Source organism: Ascaphus truei, chromosome 12 (genome assembly GCF_040206685.1).
Source record: "Ascaphus truei isolate aAscTru1 chromosome 12, aAscTru1.hap1, whole genome shotgun sequence".
Taxonomy (NCBI): domain Eukaryota; kingdom Metazoa; phylum Chordata; class Amphibia; order Anura; family Ascaphidae; genus Ascaphus; species Ascaphus truei.
The window spans coordinates 39,635,570-39,654,765 of record NC_134494.1 but is presented as its reverse complement, the minus strand read 5'-3'; the positions used below and the strand labels follow the sequence as shown (position 1 = coordinate 39,654,765).

At 46.9% G+C, this 19,196-nt stretch overlaps 1 protein-coding gene across 18 annotated transcripts in view; it reads right to left on the bottom strand.

Moving 5' to 3' along the window:
- PPFIBP2 (PPFIB scaffold protein 2) overlaps nucleotides 1–19,196 on the bottom strand; it is a 123,997-nt gene that overhangs the window by 62,696 nt on the left and 42,105 nt on the right. Inside the window, exon 1 of one of the 18 annotated variants that reach the window (XM_075567396.1) lies at nucleotides 4,541–5,025. The exons of the other annotated variants lie outside the window; for them this stretch is intronic. Within the exon in view, the coding sequence (XP_075423511.1) occupies nucleotides 4,541–4,588 (48 nt within the window). The 5' untranslated portion in view covers nucleotides 4,589–5,025. Of the gene's footprint in view, nucleotides 1–4,540; nucleotides 5,026–19,196 lie in introns of those variants that run through there. 18 annotated transcript variants of the gene reach the window in all.

The following is a 19,196-nucleotide window of genomic DNA, read 5'->3' as shown; positions in this document are numbered from 1 at the left end:
TGCGGTGGCTCGCGCCTTGGTAGCGCTTGCGCTGGACGCGTTGGATTGTGCTGATCTTGCTGACCTTGATGAGTGTCTGGATGTGCTTGAGCGCTGTGACGCATTCTCCAGGAGGAGCCCTTTTTTCTCGCTTTGGGCGTCCGTGATGGCGGCCTGCACGATGCCATCACGTTCTAGGTCTATCGCCTTCTGTAGGTCGCGCTCTCGTATGCTATCTTCCGTGTTAGTTCTTGTTAGATAGGTGAAGAATGCCTGTGACAGCGCTTGGTAGCCAGAGCGGTCTCCCTTCAATTGAGTTATCCCCTGCTCGAGCTGTTGCACATTATTGCCAGCGCCGGCGACATTGCGTACCCCAAGTGCGGTTGTTTCCCAGGCCAACTCTAATTTAGCGCGGTGAGCTTCAATGTCAGTCTCATATTTTTCGCGGGCCTTTTGTGTCAGTGTGACTGTCCGTTTGGGCCTTGCGCCTGTTGCAGATGCGCAGCGGTCTCTGTGTCTGAGTGATCGCTTTCCTGCGTGATGTCTGGTGAGGCTCTGAGTTCTGCCATGCTGTAGGTGTGTGTAGGCCTTTTGCCGGTGCGTGTGGCGTGCGGTCTTTTACCTTGTCAGCGATTGGCGTCTGTCTCAGATGATGCCGAGCGGTGTCCTGCAGCGTGCAGCGTGCGGGTAGCTGTACTCACAGGTGTCTGGTGGCTCTGACCCGTGTCCTGGCGGGTGTCCGGCGGCATGGCCCTTGATGGCGCTGGCCGTGGGAAAGTGCGCAGGGGTAGGTGGGAAGGTGGCTCCTCACTATGGGGCTGTGCAGAGGGTGAACTCAGACAGAGAAAAAGGCAGTTAGGATTTGTGTAAGAAGCACTGTATGTTGCAAGGCTGCTGTGAGTGTAGGCTGCTGCTTGTCTGTTAAGGCTGCAGGCTGCTGTGCAGTTTGAGCTACTTGGTGCTTCCTTTGTCTGCTGTAGAGGCTGCTCTGTATTAGCTGTGTATACTGCTTGCTTGTACTGCTGTAGAAGCTGCTCTATATTGTCATGGAGTCTGGAGTAGCAGCTCCTGTAAGTGTCTGTAAGGCACACGATATCTTTTCACTATTCTGGAAGCCAGAGGGTCACGTGGTGATGACTTAGCTCAGATAGTGTCAACTCGCCCTCTTTTCCAAGCACGACAAGGTCTGTTTCTTTTCTTACTTTATTTTGGAGAAAGCAGGTAAAAACAGTTTCTTGTGTAGAGGTGTAGGTCTAAATCTCTGTGTGTGCTTAGTAGTAAAGGGAGGTGAAAAGATAATCCTGCAGCACCATTACAGGGGTTACAGAGAGGTACTCACGAGTCCAGAGCAATGGTGGAAAAGGAAAAAGCAATGTATGCTGGGTAGTAAGATAGTCTGGGGACAGACCATCTGTAGGCAGAGCAGAGGGGGAGAAAGCAGACTAGCCCATTTGAGAGAAAGGCTGGGGCTGCTATGGCAACTCACAGGGGTGTCTGGGGGAGCTACAACATGTAGCAATAATGTTGCATCTTTAATACAGCAAGCTGCTGGGAGAGGGGAAATGGCACTGTATTTATCACACAAGCACTGAGTTTGTGTACAGAACCAAACACATACAGCTGTCACTAATAAGCTGACAAGCAGGGCTGCGAGGAAAAAGGGGGGGGGGGTGAAACAGAAGTGTAGACAGGGGTATACCTGTTCCATGACAATTATTGCCAAAGCCCCTTTACTTTTGTAAGTATTTTACATTTGATCATTCTTCCTATCTAGACTCGTTACCGCTGGAAGTCAAGTGCAGTGTTACATTTTTAAAAAGGAGCAATCAAAGCAGCATTTTATTGTTTCTTTCATTAAAAAAAAAAAAAAGTTTGAAGTAGGGGGGGTCTCTGGAGCTGAACCCCATTAATTTTAGCTCCGGGGGTTAGGGTTAGACCTCCAAAGGGAGTACCGGTATCTCGGCGAAGTTTAAAGCTCCCGCGTCACGTGGGCCAATAGCAAGCCGTACTGGATGACATCACAGCTTTCTATTGGCCTGCAGGACGTGGGAGCTTTGAAAATCTGTCATTACATGAACCCCTACAGGGTTAAATATCTCTGGGAAGCAGGGGGTCCGCGGAGATGAAATTAATGGGGTTCAGCTCCGTAGACCCCCTGCTTCAATCCTATGTCTTTTTTTTTTTTTTTTAAGGGAAAATTACCGCTTTAAGACAAATGTTGTCTAAATATGAGTCGCAGAGCAAAGTTAAATACAGACACATCCTTTAAAGCAGCAATCCTGCCTACCTATTCCCCACCCCAATATATATATATATATATATAAATATTTGTTTATTATTTGTTTATATAAATATATATATATTGCACATTTTAATTGCATATGTTTTCCTCCTCTTTCAAGAAATTAGAATTGCCGCCAAACTGTTTGGGTTCTGCAGGCCAATAGGAAGCAGCAATGTCATCGGTGGGAGGACCTTGTGACTGCCTATTGGACATCCATTTAAATGTCCAGGAAGTAAGACCGGCAACTAAACGTGTACGTATCCCGGGTACCAGGGAGGCCCCCGAGCTAAACATAGCAAAGTTTAGCTTCAGAGGATCCTCAGTTTCGATTGTAAATAAATCAATATTGATATTCGGCAGGATTTGCTGCTTGAAGTCATTTGCTTCCTGCTTGCCAACGCATCATAAGAAGGCATCATATAATGATCCTACCTGTATAAACTGAAATCTTTCTGTATCCCTAACTATTCCAAAACAGATACCACAACACTAATACTGGGACATAATACATCAATAAACCACTTACTCTTACTATTTACTTAGCAAAATCCTTTTCAGTGTGATTATTGAATCTTTGCAATTTACAAATGTTTATTTTTTTCTGCTATTCCATGTGCTTTTGAGAACATTGCATAAAAAAAAAGGTATTAGGTATCATTGGCTGCAAATAAAACTACATGAACAAAGAGTACATCACATATGCTTGCAATCAAAGCATTCCCTTTGTGGCCTTCCACTCCTTTCAAGTTCCACTCGTTTGAAGATTGCTATGCCTTATATGGGACCGACATGAATATTCTTATAGATGAGGTTGAGCTCCGCTGTAATATTTGTGTCCAACCTGGAATGCTCCACGTGCACTAGTGGGTACTATAAAAAAATCATGTGTGTAGGTCTACAATTTGAGGAATAAATTAGAGCGACTTCTTTTTTATCAGAAAATCGTCTGTTTAACACATTGCTGGCTCTGTTTAACACATTGCTGGCTCTGAACATTGAATAAGCCAAGATAAATGACCAAACGGATGGTTTTCCTGTAGACAATACAACAGAAACAGTAAATGCTTTTATATTGGATTGTAAGCAGTTTGGATTACAGTGCTTAACTCTGTGAATGTTGTGCCTCCTTAGTACAAATGGTAATATTTAAATTGTGCGCATTGGTTAAACTAGGAACATTCCTTAAACTGGTACTTTCCTTGTTTCTTTTATTATAGCATTTGCACAACTGTGTAGAAACATTACATTTTTTTGTGTGAAATTAGAAACGCAAAAGTAAAAAAAAAAACCCCCATTTGCATATCCTAGTTCTCATGCGTGTACCATGCGCTTGTGATTCTGTGTTTGTTCCGTGTTTCACAATGAGGAGCAGCGCAGTGTACATTTTCTGCGCTAAACTACTAGTCTAGCAACAAGTATTCTCAATCAAAAAAAAGAAACAAATGAAAGAATTAGCTAGAATATCAAATAACACAATTGGGCCTCTATATTAAGTGTCGCAAATGGCATTTTTGGCATAATATTGATGAACGGAAATCACAAACTTGATTGCGCTCCTGTGCTCCTAAGTACGTCAAAAATGGTTGTAGTCATATATTTTAGACAGATGTTTTATAATAAAGGTCAACAAAATGTATTCTTTTCACAGTATAGCTAATAAAAATAATATTACAGTAATCAATTAGCTAACACTAGTTACACATAAAACAATACACAACATTTTGCGTCAATATAAATTGTATCAATCTGGTATTTGACATGACGCAATGCGTGAAAATTTATTTCAAACAACAAATGTTGCATCATATGTATGAAGTCATATAGCAACCTTCACACTGTACATATGACGCACGTTTTAGGAAGGCTTGTACTACGTTTTCGCGCTAAAATGTTGACGCACAATAAAAAGTCAAATGTGATACTATAAGACCCAATGCAAATCAGCAAATCAAATATTCCCTGCTACCTTGACAGATGCAGCGGTTAAAGAACTCATGCAATAATGAAAAATAATATGCTATTTACTAAGGTTACCAGCCTGTTGTCTTTTCATAAATTTCACGGACCTATAGTGCAGTTGAGAACTTGGTTATGCAGACATAGATAGCAGATTTCTGCACTTACAGTATGACGCATGTTTAGAATTAAAGTCTCATAAAGCACTTGGCAACAGCACAGAGCTAACTCATCAAACGGGGCTTTTCTCAAAAATCGGAATCCTTTTAAACGCTAACAAGCATTTAAACACAATAACAACTGCATGAAAAACTCACTTACCCTTCTAAGCCATGTGAAATGTTTGTAAACATCAATTTGAACGTCCATTCTTTGTGCCCATTTCGCAGTTCAAATCCTTGGTTTAAAAGTAGCTATTCTTTGGCTGAAAAAACTAGCTTTTGTTCCATGAAGCCGAATGACTTGTTCTGTTTTTTTCTTCTTCTTCTTGGAACACGAATATCTGATCACATTTTTGTGATTATTCTCACTCTGCCCCTCAGGCTGCCTCCGAGTGATTTAACTGTCGCCGAGACACAACTGAATAAACTTATGGCTGTATGTTGCGTGATTCAATCCCCCATCTGCTTTGTTTTTACTACAAGTCAGTGGCCAGCTCTAATAGCGTCTAACAAATACCAAGCAACCGGTTTTGCAACAAGGAATACTCTCATATTCAGTCTTAACCTCCAGTAACTGTTGTTTTACCATTCGAAAAAAAACGTAATCTAAATATTGCCCAGCAGTCAGAGGGAAAGTATTTTCCAGTAATGCCTTGCCTGGCTTTCTGTTTCAGGAGTGGATGGAACTCATTACTCAAAGACCCCCATTTCCTGTCTCTGTTTCACTCACTGTTTATAATGACACTCTGCATCTTCACGCAGTTCATGCCAGAGGCAGCAATGCCTGGCAGAAATCCGCGCAATTTCAAATATTTTCTTGTCCTTAAATGTTTTTTTGTTGTTGTTGTTTTTTTTTTTTTTTTACACAGAACGTGTGAAATTCAGTCTTAGCTTGAGACAAGTTGTTGCTTCCCTATAATACCTTTGTTTGAACAATTTTCGACAGGATGATTTGAAAGGCACTTCAGCAAAGAAAGTTAATGATTCCCGCGGCGAAGCTAGCCCATGGCAGGCAAAGAAGTAACAGGACCCCAACAATTTACAAGTGTCTCCCATTACAAAGTGTAGTACCTTAGAAAGGCACTCACTTATTCCCAGCACCAGTGATCTCCTATGGCCTTTTTCATTAAGCTCTGATAGTGCCAATCTCAGCATGAGTGTGGGGGAATCTGCCAGTGAGTTGAATGGCGAGTTTCCCCCAATCTCACTGGGATTGGCATTGTGGCATCTTAATGATTAAGGCCCATAGACTTATGGGGCCTATGCTAGTAACCTTCATAAAACGTCTCGCTGGGCATGTTACGCCGCCGTCTTTTTTAGTGTATTTACCACGGTATTCAGAAAGCCTTTATGAAGGCTACGAGAATAGGCCTCTTTCCCCGACCCAAAACTGTCGAGGAGACAGCGATGTGATATTCGCCTCTCTCAAAAGTTCTTGCCATAGGATCTGCAGCGATCTGGTCTAGCTGCATAGAGAGCTGCACAGAGAGAGCCGCCTCTCCCTGCACATATCTCGCCAGCGATGGCAGGGTTTTAATAAAAATTGTAATAGGGGCAGAGGGGGTGGATGAAGGGGGTAGTAGCCCCAGAGTGGGTGGTTAGGCCTGCCGGGAAGGTTGCGGGAGGAGTTAGCCCCTTCACTACACCGCTATGGTAATTAAGGGGTTAACCAGTCCCGCTACCCCCTTCTCCCCCCCCCCCAAACGATAGGCCTAAACACCCACCCTTGGGGCTACTACCCCCTTCATCTACCCCCTCTACCCCCAATATAGAAAAATAAACACAACACCCCAACTACCCACCTCGTCTACCCCCTACAATCCGCCCAACACATACAGTACAGTAATGGGCAAAATGACTATTATCCAGATATGGGTAATAGCTCATTTGCTCATTCTAAATCAAACATTGGCCAGCCAGTATAAAGTAAATAAAAGTTCTATTACCCACCCGGAAGGCCTAACCACCCACCCAAGGCCCACTTGTGCCGCGGTGGGTGGTTAGGCATCCCGGGTGGGTAGCGGTGGAGGGTGGGTTAACCCCTTAATTACTATAGCGGTTATTAATCGCTAAGGTGATTAAGGGGCTAGGGGCCATTGGATTGTATTTTTTATTGTACTCTTGCTGGCATCGGAGGACATGGACCTGATGTCGGGTGATGAGGATGCCCTTCATCATGGCAAGTGTAAGTAGAAATTTTATTTACTTTATTTATGCTGGCTAATGTTTGGTTTAGAATGGGCAAATGAGCTATTATCCATATCTGGATAATAGTAATTTTGCCCATTACTGTACTGTATGTGTTGGGAGGGGGGGGGGGTTGTTGGGGAGTAGGGTTGTTGTGTTTTTCAATGTTTATTGTGTGTAGCGAGGTTGGGTGAAGTTGGGTGGGTGAAGTTGGCATTTGGCCCTTGCTGGGTGTTTATACCTACCGGGAGGGGTTAACCCCTTCATTACTTTAGCGGAATTAACCGCTAAGGTAATAAAGGGTTAACTACTCCCACCGCACCCCCCCCCCCCCGCTAGGCCTAAACACCCACCAAGGGCCAAATATCACCTTCACCCACCCCCGCTACCCACAATAAACATGATACCGGTAGTTAACCCCTTTCATTGCCTTAGTGGTTAGCCGCTAAGGTAATGAAGTTGCCTGTAAATGCATTTTTATTGCATCAGATTCATGCCGGGGGTCTCCGGTGCTGTTATTAATGTGTACCAGCTATAGAGACTCCCGTGATCAATTCGATGTAGCAAAAATGCATTTTTTTTCTAAGTCCCTCTCTCGCCCCTGCCTCACCAGCTTCACGCCAACTTTTCTGGCGAGAGGAATTTGGGAGAAAATCGCCATTCTAGAGCCTTGAATTGCACGAATTTCAAAATGGACGATAAGGGGCTTATTGCGTCACACATGGTGATGTGTTTTGGATGAGAGCAAAAAATGTCGATTAATGCTTTCGCCGCTCACTTATCGAGCAGCTAAAAAGCCTCGATAAGTGGGTTATGAAGCATAGGACCCTTAATCTTTGATTTGTACCGAAAACCCCAAATCTCAATCATTTACACTCAGACTAAATCAACTGGCGGACCACAACTGGGCTTCCAAGTGACCCGCTGACCATTGCCCTTGTCTGCCCCACTGTCCTTGGTGCGAAGGCAGTGGGAGTTATAGTAACCGATCAAGAAATTCTCCATGAATACACCAATCAGATGCTTCCTGCTATAGGACTGTTTAATATTGTCCCGCTCATCTCCTCTGCTACAGACTAGTCCTGATTCAGAGGAGAGGAGTGGGACCGTACTACTCACTGCTCCGGCAGCAAAGAGCCGACCCTTAGGCTACGGCCCTAATACTCCCTGCTGCACGCGCGCCTGGCGGCACCTGCAGAGACTACAGCCGCGATCGGCGGTCTGTAGGAGAGATCTAGGGAGCACACAGGGGGTGTGGCTGAGACGGGGCATATCTGCCTTGAAATTGGCTGCGCGTCAAGGTCATTAAGGGTTAACTACTCCCGCAACACCCCCCCGCTAGGCCTAAACACCCACCAAGGGCCAAACATCCCCTTCACCCACCCCCGTTACCCACAATAAACATGGCAACGGTAGTTAACCCCCTTCATTGCCTTAGTGGTTAGCCGCTAGGGTAATGAAATTGCCTGTAAATGCAGAGACTACAGCTGCGATCGGCGGTCTGTAGGGGAGATCTAGGGAGAGCACAGGGGGTGCGGCCGAGACGGGGCATATCTGCCTTGAAATTGGCTGCGCGCGGCCACGTGACCATGTCGCGTCTCCCACTGACCTCCCTCCCATGTCTCTCTCACTGACCTCCCTCCCATGTCTCTCTCACTGACCTCCCTCCCATGTCTCTCTCACTGACCTCCCTCCCATGTCTCCCTCACTGACCTCCCTCCCATGTCTCTCTCACTGACCTCCCTCCCATGTCTCTCTCACTGACCTCCCTCCCATGTCTCTCTCACTGACCTCCCTCCCATGTCTCTCTCACTGACCTCCCTCCCATGTCTCTCTCACTGACCTCCCTCCCATGTCTCTCTCACTGACCTCCCTCCCATGTCTCTCTCACTGACCTCCCTCCCATGTCTCTCTCACTGACCTCCCTCCCATGTCTCTCTCACTGACCTCCCTCCCATGTCTCTCTCACTGACCTCCCTCCCATGTCTCTCTCACTGACCTCCCTCCCATGTCTCTCTCACTGACCTCCCTCCCATGTCTCACTCACTGACCTCCATCCCTCCCATGTCTCTCTCACTGACCTCCCTCCCATGTCTCTCCCTCTAACCTCCCTGACATGTCTCTCCCTCTAACCTCCCTCCCATGTCTCCCCCTCTAACCTCCCTCCCATGTATCTCACAGCTCCCCCCATGTCTCTCACAGCTCCCCCTCCCATGTTTCTCACAGCTCCCCCCATGTATGTCACAGCCCCCCCTCCCATGTATCTCACACCTCCCCCTCCCATGTTTCTCACAGCTCCCTCTCCCATGTCTCTCACAGCTCCCCCTCCCATGTCTCTCACAGCTCCCCCTCCCATGTCTCTCACAGCTCCGCCCATGTCTCTCACAGCTCCCCCTCCCATGTTTCTCACAGCTCCCCCCATGTATGTCACAGCCCCCCCTCCCATGTATCTCACACCTCCCCCTCCCATGTTTCTCACAGCTCCCTCTCCCATGTCTCTCACAGCTCCCCCTCCCATGTCTCTCACAGCTCCCCCTCCCATGTCTCTCACAGCTCCCCCTCCCATGTCTCTCACAGCTCCGCCCATGTCTCTCACAGCTCCCCCTCCCATGTTTCTCACAGCTCCCCCTCCCATGTTTCTCACAGCTCCCCCCATGTCTCTCACAGCTCCCCCCATGTCTCTCACAGCTCCCCCCATGTCTCTCACAGCTCCCCCTCCCATGTTTCTCACAGCTCCCCCTCCCATGTATCTCACAGCTCCCCCTCCCATGTATCTCACAGCTCCCCCTCCCATGTTTCTCACAGCTCCCCCTCCCATGTTTCTCACAGCTCCCCCTCCCATGTTTCTCACAGCTCCCCCTCCCATGTTTCTCACAGCTCCCCCTCCCATGTTTCTCACAGCTCCCCCTCCCATGTTTCTCACAGCTCCCCCTCCCATGTTTCTCACAGCTCCCCCTCCCATGTCTCTCACAGCTCCCCCTCCCATGTTTCTCACAGCTCCCCCTCCCATGTCTCTCACAGCTCCCCCTCCCATGTCTCTCACAGCTCCCCCTCCCATGTCTCTCACAGCTCCCCCTCCCATGTCTCTCACAGCTCCCCCTCCCATGTTTATCACAGCTCCCCCTCCCATGTATCTCACAGCTCCCCCTCCCATGTCTCTCACAGCTCCCCCTCCCAAGTCTCTCACAGCTCCGCCCATGTCTCTCACAGCTCCCCCTCCCATGTATCTCACAGCTCCCCCTCCCATGTTTCTCACAGCTCCCCCTCCCATGTTTCTCACAGCTCCCCCTCCCATATTTCTCACAGCTCCCTCTCCCATGTCTCTCACAGCTCCCCCTCCCATGTCTCTCACAGCTCCCCCTCCCATGTTTCTCACAGCTCCCCCTCCCATGTCTCTCACAGCTCCCCCTCCCATGTCTCTCACAGCTCCCCCTCCCATGTCTCTCACAGCTCCCCCTCCCATGTATCTCACAGCTCCCCCTCCCATGTTTCTCACAGCTCCCCTCCCATGTCTCTCACAGCTCCCCCTCCCATGTTTCTCACAGCTCTCTCTCCCCCCCCCCCCCCCCCATCAGGGATCTCACAGCTCCCCCCCATGTTTCTCACAGCTCCCCCCCCATGTTTCTCACAGCTCCCCCTCCCATGTTTCTCACAGCTCCCCCTCCCATGTTTCTCACAGCTCCCCCTCCCATGTCTCTCACAGCTCTCTCTCCCCCCCCCATCAGGGATCTCACAGCTCCCCCTCCCATGTTTATCACAGCTCCCCCTCCCATGTTTATCACAGCTCCCCCTCCCATGTATCTCACAGCTCCCCCTCCCATGTTTATCACAGCTCCCCCTCCTATGTTTATCACAGCTCCCCCTCCCATGTTTCTCACAGCTCCCCCTCCCATGTTTCTCACAGCTCCCCCTCCCATGTTTCTCACAGCTCCCCCTCCCATGTCACTCACAGCTCCTCCTCCCATGTTTCTCACAGCTCCCCCTCCCATGTCTCTCACAGCTCCCCCTCCCATGTCTCTCACAGCTCCCCCTCCCATGTTTCTCACAGCTCCCCCTCCCATGTTTCTCACAGCTCCCCCTCCCATGTTTATCACAGCTCCCCCTCCCATGTTTATCACAGCTCCCCCTCCCATATCCCTCTTACCTACCACATTATGATATCCCACAATCTCTAATAGCCCCACTGCTGACTTCAAATACTCCCATAGTCCTCTTATGCCTTTCACACCCGACCCATACCTATCACTACCCCCCACCAGGCTTCACACTCCCCAAGACAGTGAGAACACCAGTGAGGTAGGGTCCCCTCAGAGGTTATAATAAATTATTTTGAATTCCGGCAGCTTTCAAAAATAGTTGAAGAGCACCCATTTACATTGACAATTAGCAGGCACAGAGGGGTGTATTTATCATGTAGAGTGCATTCATGTCACAAAGTCTGGCAGTTGTTTCCCATTCTATCCCAGTTTCTGTGAGAAAAGTAATAACCGTAATTAACATCTTCTATACATTGAATGCAAGTTGCTTTGTCAATTGTCACCCAAAGCTTTTTTTTATTATTGTCAATCATAACTGGCTTTTTACTTGCTGTATAATAAGAGTTACAAATAGGTGCCTTCTACTTAACATCTGCATGAAGTAACAAACGCATACTGTAGTCAAGTATTTTAATATACTGACCTTACATAGATAGGTATTAAAAATAACTGTGAAACACTGCACAGTTGACCATTACTGCAATGCAAACATATTCTGCAGCGTGGTACAAAGGGGGTACAGAGATTTGAGAATGACATGAACAGTGTTACATGCAAATACTAATAAGATACAAAACATATAACAGGTACAAGGAGGTAATGAGGGCCCTGCTCCAGAGAGCTTGCAATCTAGAGAGAATGAGGGACAATGTTAAAACAAAGAGGTGACGTGGCTGCTCACTGTGGCATGGAGCATGCCTCCGGTTGGAGTATGGTCCAGCTAATCCCATTAAGCTTTGTGGGGATGTTAGGGGGTGTTACAGAGCATGGAGATTGGTCCAGCCACACAGCTGGTCCCAATGGTGTTGAGAGGAGTTGGATGTTAGAGATATGTCAGATAGGCTTCCTTGAAAAGGCAAGTTTCCAGGGCGTTTCTAAATGTCTGAAGAGAGGAAGTGAGGGAGCCAGGCGCAAAGTTGTTAAGAAATTGATATGTAGGTCCAGGGGCACGATAGATAACAGCAACACAGAGAAAACGAAGACAGACAGTGTGGACTTCAAAGGATGAGAAGTAGAGGGAGGGAAAGAAGGGTATGGCATGAAATGGCATACTAGTGTCCCCATGCTGCACAACACCTCAATCCTGTCTATTCCCTGGTGTGAGGGTGTGGCTGAGGGAGTGAGCCTGAGTCCGGGAATGGCTGGAAGGTTGAGAGAGTTGGAAATGAATAAGTCATATATTGCAGTAAAGTTTGTTGCAGACAGATCGTGCACGGGCAAAGGGAAGGGAGAGGTGACCCCACACCCAAAGAAGACCTGTATTTTTGAGGCCACATCTTTTATTAATAACCACTATCTAAACATAGTACACAATAATACAGGGCTTGGCAGTCTAGGCTGAACCGAACCTGAGCGACGGATACTGTGGCTCCCACGTGAGCGCCAATTGACAACACAGCCAGTGACAACATCAACACCTGAGATTGTAAAATGAACAGGGGGGGGGGGGGGAATCCTTCAGACCAGCCAACCCAGTTCTGATCTCTAACCCAGGGGTGCAAAAAGTTTTGGAGCTGAGCCCCCCCTCTGCGACAGCCCCGGCGCTCGTGCCCCCCCTTCTCTGTGACCCAGCGTCAAATGACAACGCGGGTCATCTGACCCCGCAGCGTCATTCGATGCATGTTACCATGGCGACACGTACGTCACGACACCGCGTTGCCATGGCGACGTGTCCAGAAGACTACAGAACCCCGGTAAAATGAGGTTGCAGAGGCCTCGCGCGGACCCCAGCATTTAATTTAAATGTCTCGCGGAAGAGCGTGGTGGGGTCGCGGCCCCCCCCAACAAAATCCCACGCCCCCCAGTTTGCGCAACCCTGCTCTAACCATTAGGCTGATATACCTTTGAGCTTTTACTTAGGCCTTACTGGCCAGGAAAAACAGCCGCACCCCATCTATCCCCAGACCGCAGCTGTGGCAAAAATAGTTGCCGGAAAACCCAACCATCCCTGCTCTATCTCTGAGTAGAAGGCAATAAATACTAAACCAATACATTTACTTTTCCTTTATTTTAAATGTTTTATGCATATATAAATACAAACAATAAGAGCAACAACACATACCAACTACCAACCAGGGAAGACGCTCCCTACCCTGCAGCCACCTTATAAGCCCTAGCCCACTATCACTATTGAAGTTTGGTTGCGATAGGGCCCCAATTGGTCCTATTACAGTTTAATGAATAACCCCAAACAATACCAAATGTATATGAGAGTTCATAATAGAATTGATTGTACCATACAGAGCTTTTGACACCTCACAGGTCTCTTCTTCAGGTACACACACTTGACTACATTTGAAGTTTTGAAAGTTCTGTTCATCTATGAAGAACCCCTTTGTTTGTGTCCTGGGAGGTATCACAACTAGGGTTGTCAAGCGGCTTACCCAAAAATACTAGACACAATGGTGAAAGGTGCGACACGCTCCACACACACATACACACACTCCTCTCACTGCTCCATACTGTTTCCTCATCTCTTTGGCCCCAGGCTCCCAACACCCCCTCCTGATTGGCTGCATTATACAGCAGCAGCCAATTAGGATAGAGGAAGCTGCCCAGCCCCCTAGCAACAGCCCTGCTCTCTCCCTGCTCAGGGAAATCCCACAGCCCCCCAAGCCGGTCAGGTCACTATGTCCAGAGAGATACAGGACAGCCCGGTTCAAGACTGGACACCTGGCAACCCTAATTCACAACGCATGACATAGCCAACATGTTTAAATGATTAGCAGCCGCTCAGCCTAGAGAAAGCCCTTTATTTAGCACTGCCTCATTTAATAATTTTATTTATACTCAGGACAATTTTGATTTCCGTAACCGAGACTCCATCTGTCAATTCTCAGATGCTGGGCAAGAGTGACAAAGTCTTGCAATAGGCATGAATGAAACATGCCAGGCTAAGTCTGCATTAAAAGAACTTCTACATTTAGCTTTCCACAAACATATGGATATTCAGAATTACTCATTTTTGTAAGGTTAATTGTACACATATAAACACCAACTAATGCTAAGCATTAGTCACATTTTTGGAAGAATTATAATGCGAGTATTCTTGCGTCTTATAATATTCTGTAATACAAAAAAGTCAGGGAACAGCACTGGAAGTTAATATTATTTGCATCGAAAGTAAGCAGGAAGACAATAGGTAAATCTTCCACAGATCCCAGATAGCTGCACACAGGCTAATAGAATATATTGTACTGTACAATATATTCTATTAGCCTGTGTGCAGCTATCTGGGATCTGTGGAAGATTTACCTATTGTCTTCCTGCTTACTTTCGATGTCAGTACTATCCCTTTGCACCGGTTATATTATTTGCTATTTGGTGAGCGGTGTACTACCAGTTATATACATAATATTATTTGCATTAAGTTATGTTTTATGCTTTTTTTCTGTTATGAGTTTGGGCCACAGTTACTAAATAGTGCTATGCCATGAGGTGCCTGATTGGCATAGTATCACATATTAACCATGGCCCTTTATGCATAACTGAAATAAGTCATTGGTCAAACTCTGTTATAACCTGCGAGTAAAGGAATCCTTGGTAACTTTTATACTGGGGTTTTCACAACAATGTCTATTTAAACATTATATCTGCCACTGGTAAAAAGCAGAGGACATTGAATTAGCTATAGCAGGGGTAGCCAACGTCAGTCCTCAAGAGCTACCAACAGGATATCCTGAAAACCTGGCCTGTTGAACTGGAATTGGCTACCGCTGATCTCTATGAAGCAATCTAAGTGTTTTATAGTTGGCGCGCGCGCGAATGCTCGTGCACGTGAAGCACACTTTTTGTGTGTATAGACTTTAGTGCTGTCAGCGACAGATGCGCGTGGCTATGACATGAACTTTTAGGCGTGGCCATGATGTCGCCCCCAGATCTCACAGCCCTACAAACTCCCGAATCTAGTTCATGGCTGGGGAACTTCTTAGCCCCAAGTGCATGCTCTCTGTTTCTCACAATTGCTGAATAGTTTATTCTTCTCGTGTGTATTACTCCTACATCCCAGTTAGAGGTGACCGTGTGAATGGGTTCATCTCAGTAATGATGCTCCCTCAGTGACCTCCCTGCACAATATGTTATACCCAATGCACATTCCCCAAGATGAGATATTAACATCATCATTTCAGGGACACAGTGAATGCGCTGGGGATTCTGCTCTTTGCATCTTTGCTGTGGTTGGGATAAAGTCACACAGATGAGAATATAAATCGTACAGATGTTTGCTGTTAGAAAACACCTGCAAACACTGACTATTTACATTTATTTTTTTTTAGCTAAGCACCAGTACAAATATGTTGGTATATACATTACTTGGACACAAGCTTAACGAGAAGATCATGTAGCCGTGAATGTGGGAACAAGCCGGGACGCGTGACTGCCTTGACCAAAAGACAAGGCGGCAAATTAGGGCAAACCATCCACGTGATGTCATGGCCGCAAAGCCCCCCCCCCCCCCCCATTGGATCTCCTGCTCTTCATTTCAAGCACAACCGCAGACCACAGGTCGCGGCTGAAACAGGTGCCCTCCGGCGCCCGTGCAGCTCTGACCACTGGGGCCGCAGCCTAACAAGCAAGTTTCTGCTTCTCTGAATGTGGAGAATATTTTGGAGAGAAGCAACTTTTGTAGAACTTATCACTGTTTTCTATAAACGTCCTTGTTCTAGACTCAGTGTGAATTGAAATAATATATATATATATATATATATATATATATATATATATATATATGTATGTATACACACACACACATACATGTAGAGGTATCAGTACCGTGTTAGCCGAGCTTCAATAATCAAAAAATAAATAGACGATACCGTTCTGTGGCTAACGAAATGCTTTTATTTGTGCGAGCTTTCGTAACATGTTACGAAATGTCTGTACATACTGTGCTATATGTATGCACACACAGCTGTCTCTTACACATACAAATACTCCTTGTTTTTCCATCCCTATACACCAGGCCTGCACAACTCGTAAAGTTAGAAGGGCCGAACTGCTCCAAGGAAAAAATAATTGGGCCGCACGGGTAAAATCATCATTATCATCATAATCATCATCTCTCCTTCCAGCACCTCATCATCCTCATATCTCCCTCAGCACCATTCATCGTCATCCTCATATCTCCCCCAGCACCCCTCACTATCAACCTTTGTGATACTCCCCATCTATCTCTCATACCCCCATCTCTCCCACTTACCCACACACATAATACTCCCCCTCCACATCAAACACACAATACCCCCCTGCACAGCACACACATCACACCCCCCTGCACCTCACATCCCTCTCCCCCCTTGCACCTCACATCGCTCTCCCCCCTTGCACCTCACATCACTCACCACTCTCCCCCCTTGCACCTCACATCACTCTCCCCCCTTGCACCTCACATCACTCTCCCCCCTTGCACCTCACATCACTCTCCCCTCTGCACCTCACATCACTCTCCCCTCTGCACCTCACATCACTCTCCCCCCTTGCACCTCACATCACTCTCCCCCCTTGCACCTCACATCACCCATCACCCTCCCCCCATGCACCTCAAATCACCCCCCTTGCACCTCCAATGACCCCCCCTGCACCTCCAATCACCCCCCTGCACCTCCAATCACCCCCTTGCACCTCAAATCACCCCCTTGCACCTCAAATCACCCCACGTGCACCTCAAATCACCCCCCTTGCACCTCCAATGACCCCCCCTGCACCTCCCATCACCCTCCCCCCCTGCACCTCACATCACCCATCACCCTCTCCCCCCTGCACCTCCCATCACCCATCACCCTCTCCCCCCTGCACCTCACATCACCCACAGGGCCGCCAACAGAAATCATGGGGCCCGGGACAAATGAAAGGAGCAGGGCCCTCCCCCTTTCGAACCCATAGCGCACCTACCACGAAAAAATATCTTTTAGCGCGCAACTTTTACTTAACTGTTTTCTTATTGTGATACAGAAAAAAACATTACATCTCCCCCTCCTCATACCTCACCTCCTCATACCTCCCACCCTCCCTCTCCCTCCACCCTCTCTCCCTTTTGCCCCCCCTCTCTCCCTTCTGCCCCCCCTCTCTCTCCCTTCTGCCTCCTCTCTAACCCCTCCCCCCACCCCTTCTCCCCCCACCACACCACTCCGTTTGCCCCCCCCCACCACCAGCCCGTTTTTCACCCCCACCCCTGCACCAGCCTATTTTTCACCCCCACCAGCCCGTTTTTCACCCCACCCCCCACCCCTGCACCAGCCCGTTTTTCACCCCCACCAGCCCGTTTTTCACCCCCCACCCCCCCAGGGGAGAAGATGGTGGGGAGGGAGATGAATCGCCGCCATTTTTGTAAACTTTTTTTTTTAAACCTTTTTTTTAATTTATTTAATTAATTAACTGGCACCCGGCCGGAGTCATAGTGGGCCACACAGACAGGCCAGGCGGGCCGCACAGAGAGGCCAGGCGGGCCGCACAGACAGGCCAGGTGGGCCGCACAGACAGGCCAGGCGGGCCGCACAGACAGGCCAGGCGGGCCGCACAGACAGGCCAGGCGGGCCGCACAGACAGGACAGGCCAGGCGGGCCGCACAGACAGGCCAGGCGGGCCGCACAGACAGGCCAGGCGGGCCGCACAGACAGGCCAGGCGGGCCGCACAGACGTTCCAAGAGACTGTTTTTAAGTATACCACCCTTTGCTTGCTTCATTCATTGTAACATCGCCGGAAAAAGAGATCAGTGAATCTCGAAAGCTCGCACAAATAAAATCATTTTGTTAGCCACAGAACGGTATCGTCTATTTATTTTTTGATTTTATATATATATATATATATATATATATATATATATATATATATATATATATATATATACTGAAGTTGAAAACCCTAAAACTGTACATCATTATTTTCTTGGCTTGTCTTTTAAGAGTAGACTTGTAGACATGATGTGATTTATTCGCTTTTCGCATGATTTCCCACTGTTTTTGCTTTCCACCATGTGGACCTCTACGTTAATTCCATATAATGACTACTCTCACTACAAAAAAGTATTTAGATATCGCTAAAATATATATACAGTACCAGAAGAACATCATTCACAGCCAGAAATAAAGCAATGTAAAAGTAAGTAGGGGTACAGGTATATTAAGTAAAGTAAATGGGCCCTTGCATAGCACCTGCATTTTAAAGGTATAATTAATTAGGATAGCACACAAAAAAAACACCTCGTCTCATTTTGGCTCATCCAGTGTATAAAACACGCTGCAGTAAGTGAAATGACTCTCACTACCAGCTGTGGCGATAAAGGGTGAGGTATCAGCAGATCAAAATTACCTGCTTGACCCCTACAGTCTTTATGGAAACACCTGATTAAAGAAATAATGTATCTCCATATTTAAGAAAGTAGTAACAGAGGAGGGAGAGGGAGTGTGATACCTTTTATTAGACCCACCAGTAGTTGATATGTTACAAGCTTTCCAACCTCTCAGGGTTCTTCATTGGGTATGGCAGAAATACAGAAACACAATATTACATCTGTACAGTATTTCTGCCATACCCAATGAAGAGGTTCGATAGCTTGTAACATATCTTGTTGGTCCCAGAAAAGGTATTGTACCACCTACCTCCTCTCCCTCCTCTGTTACTACATGGAAGAAAGGACCAGCATATCTCCCCCACCCTTCTTTGCATATTTAAGAAAAGAATAGGCTAGGATCTCTGGCATAACATTACCTGTCTACATGCACAGCAACAACTCAAAAAGTTTACCACGTGTAACAATTGTACATATTCATCTGTCCATCTAACTGTAATGACAAAAAGTGCAATTATTACCTCTTTTCTTTTACAGCAGACTACTTCCTTCTCTGCATACTGTAGGTTGTTACTGTGCAATTATTCCTCCAAGGTAATGAGATTGAAACTGAAATGTTCCCCAGCTATCTCGCAGTGAGTCAGCCAGCACCTTATCAAACTGGAATGTTGGGACTGGCCGTTCTTGGAGGCCACATGCTTGCTAGCAACCTATCACCTGGCTCTGACTCGGTATATATTCTGTTGCACATTGACCCCAAACATCTCAAGGATAGCACTTGGAAAAACATGAGGAGAGCGTGCCAAAATACAGGTATAGGACAGTAACAGTATGTCTTTGAAACCATAAAGTCGTTTTAAGTCGCGGTGATAAGCTTTTTGGAATATTGTTAGGGTTTTCACCCACCTGCTACTTACTGCAATATTTTCACCGGTCGTTATTTTACTTATTATCATGCATAAACCCTGAACATTCAAATAAAAAAAAAATAGACGTTTGACTAAGAGCAGCTTGTTATCCACACATTTAAAATAAATGACAAGAGCTAAAGCAACTTATTGACTTAAGCTTGTTGGTACCTTAA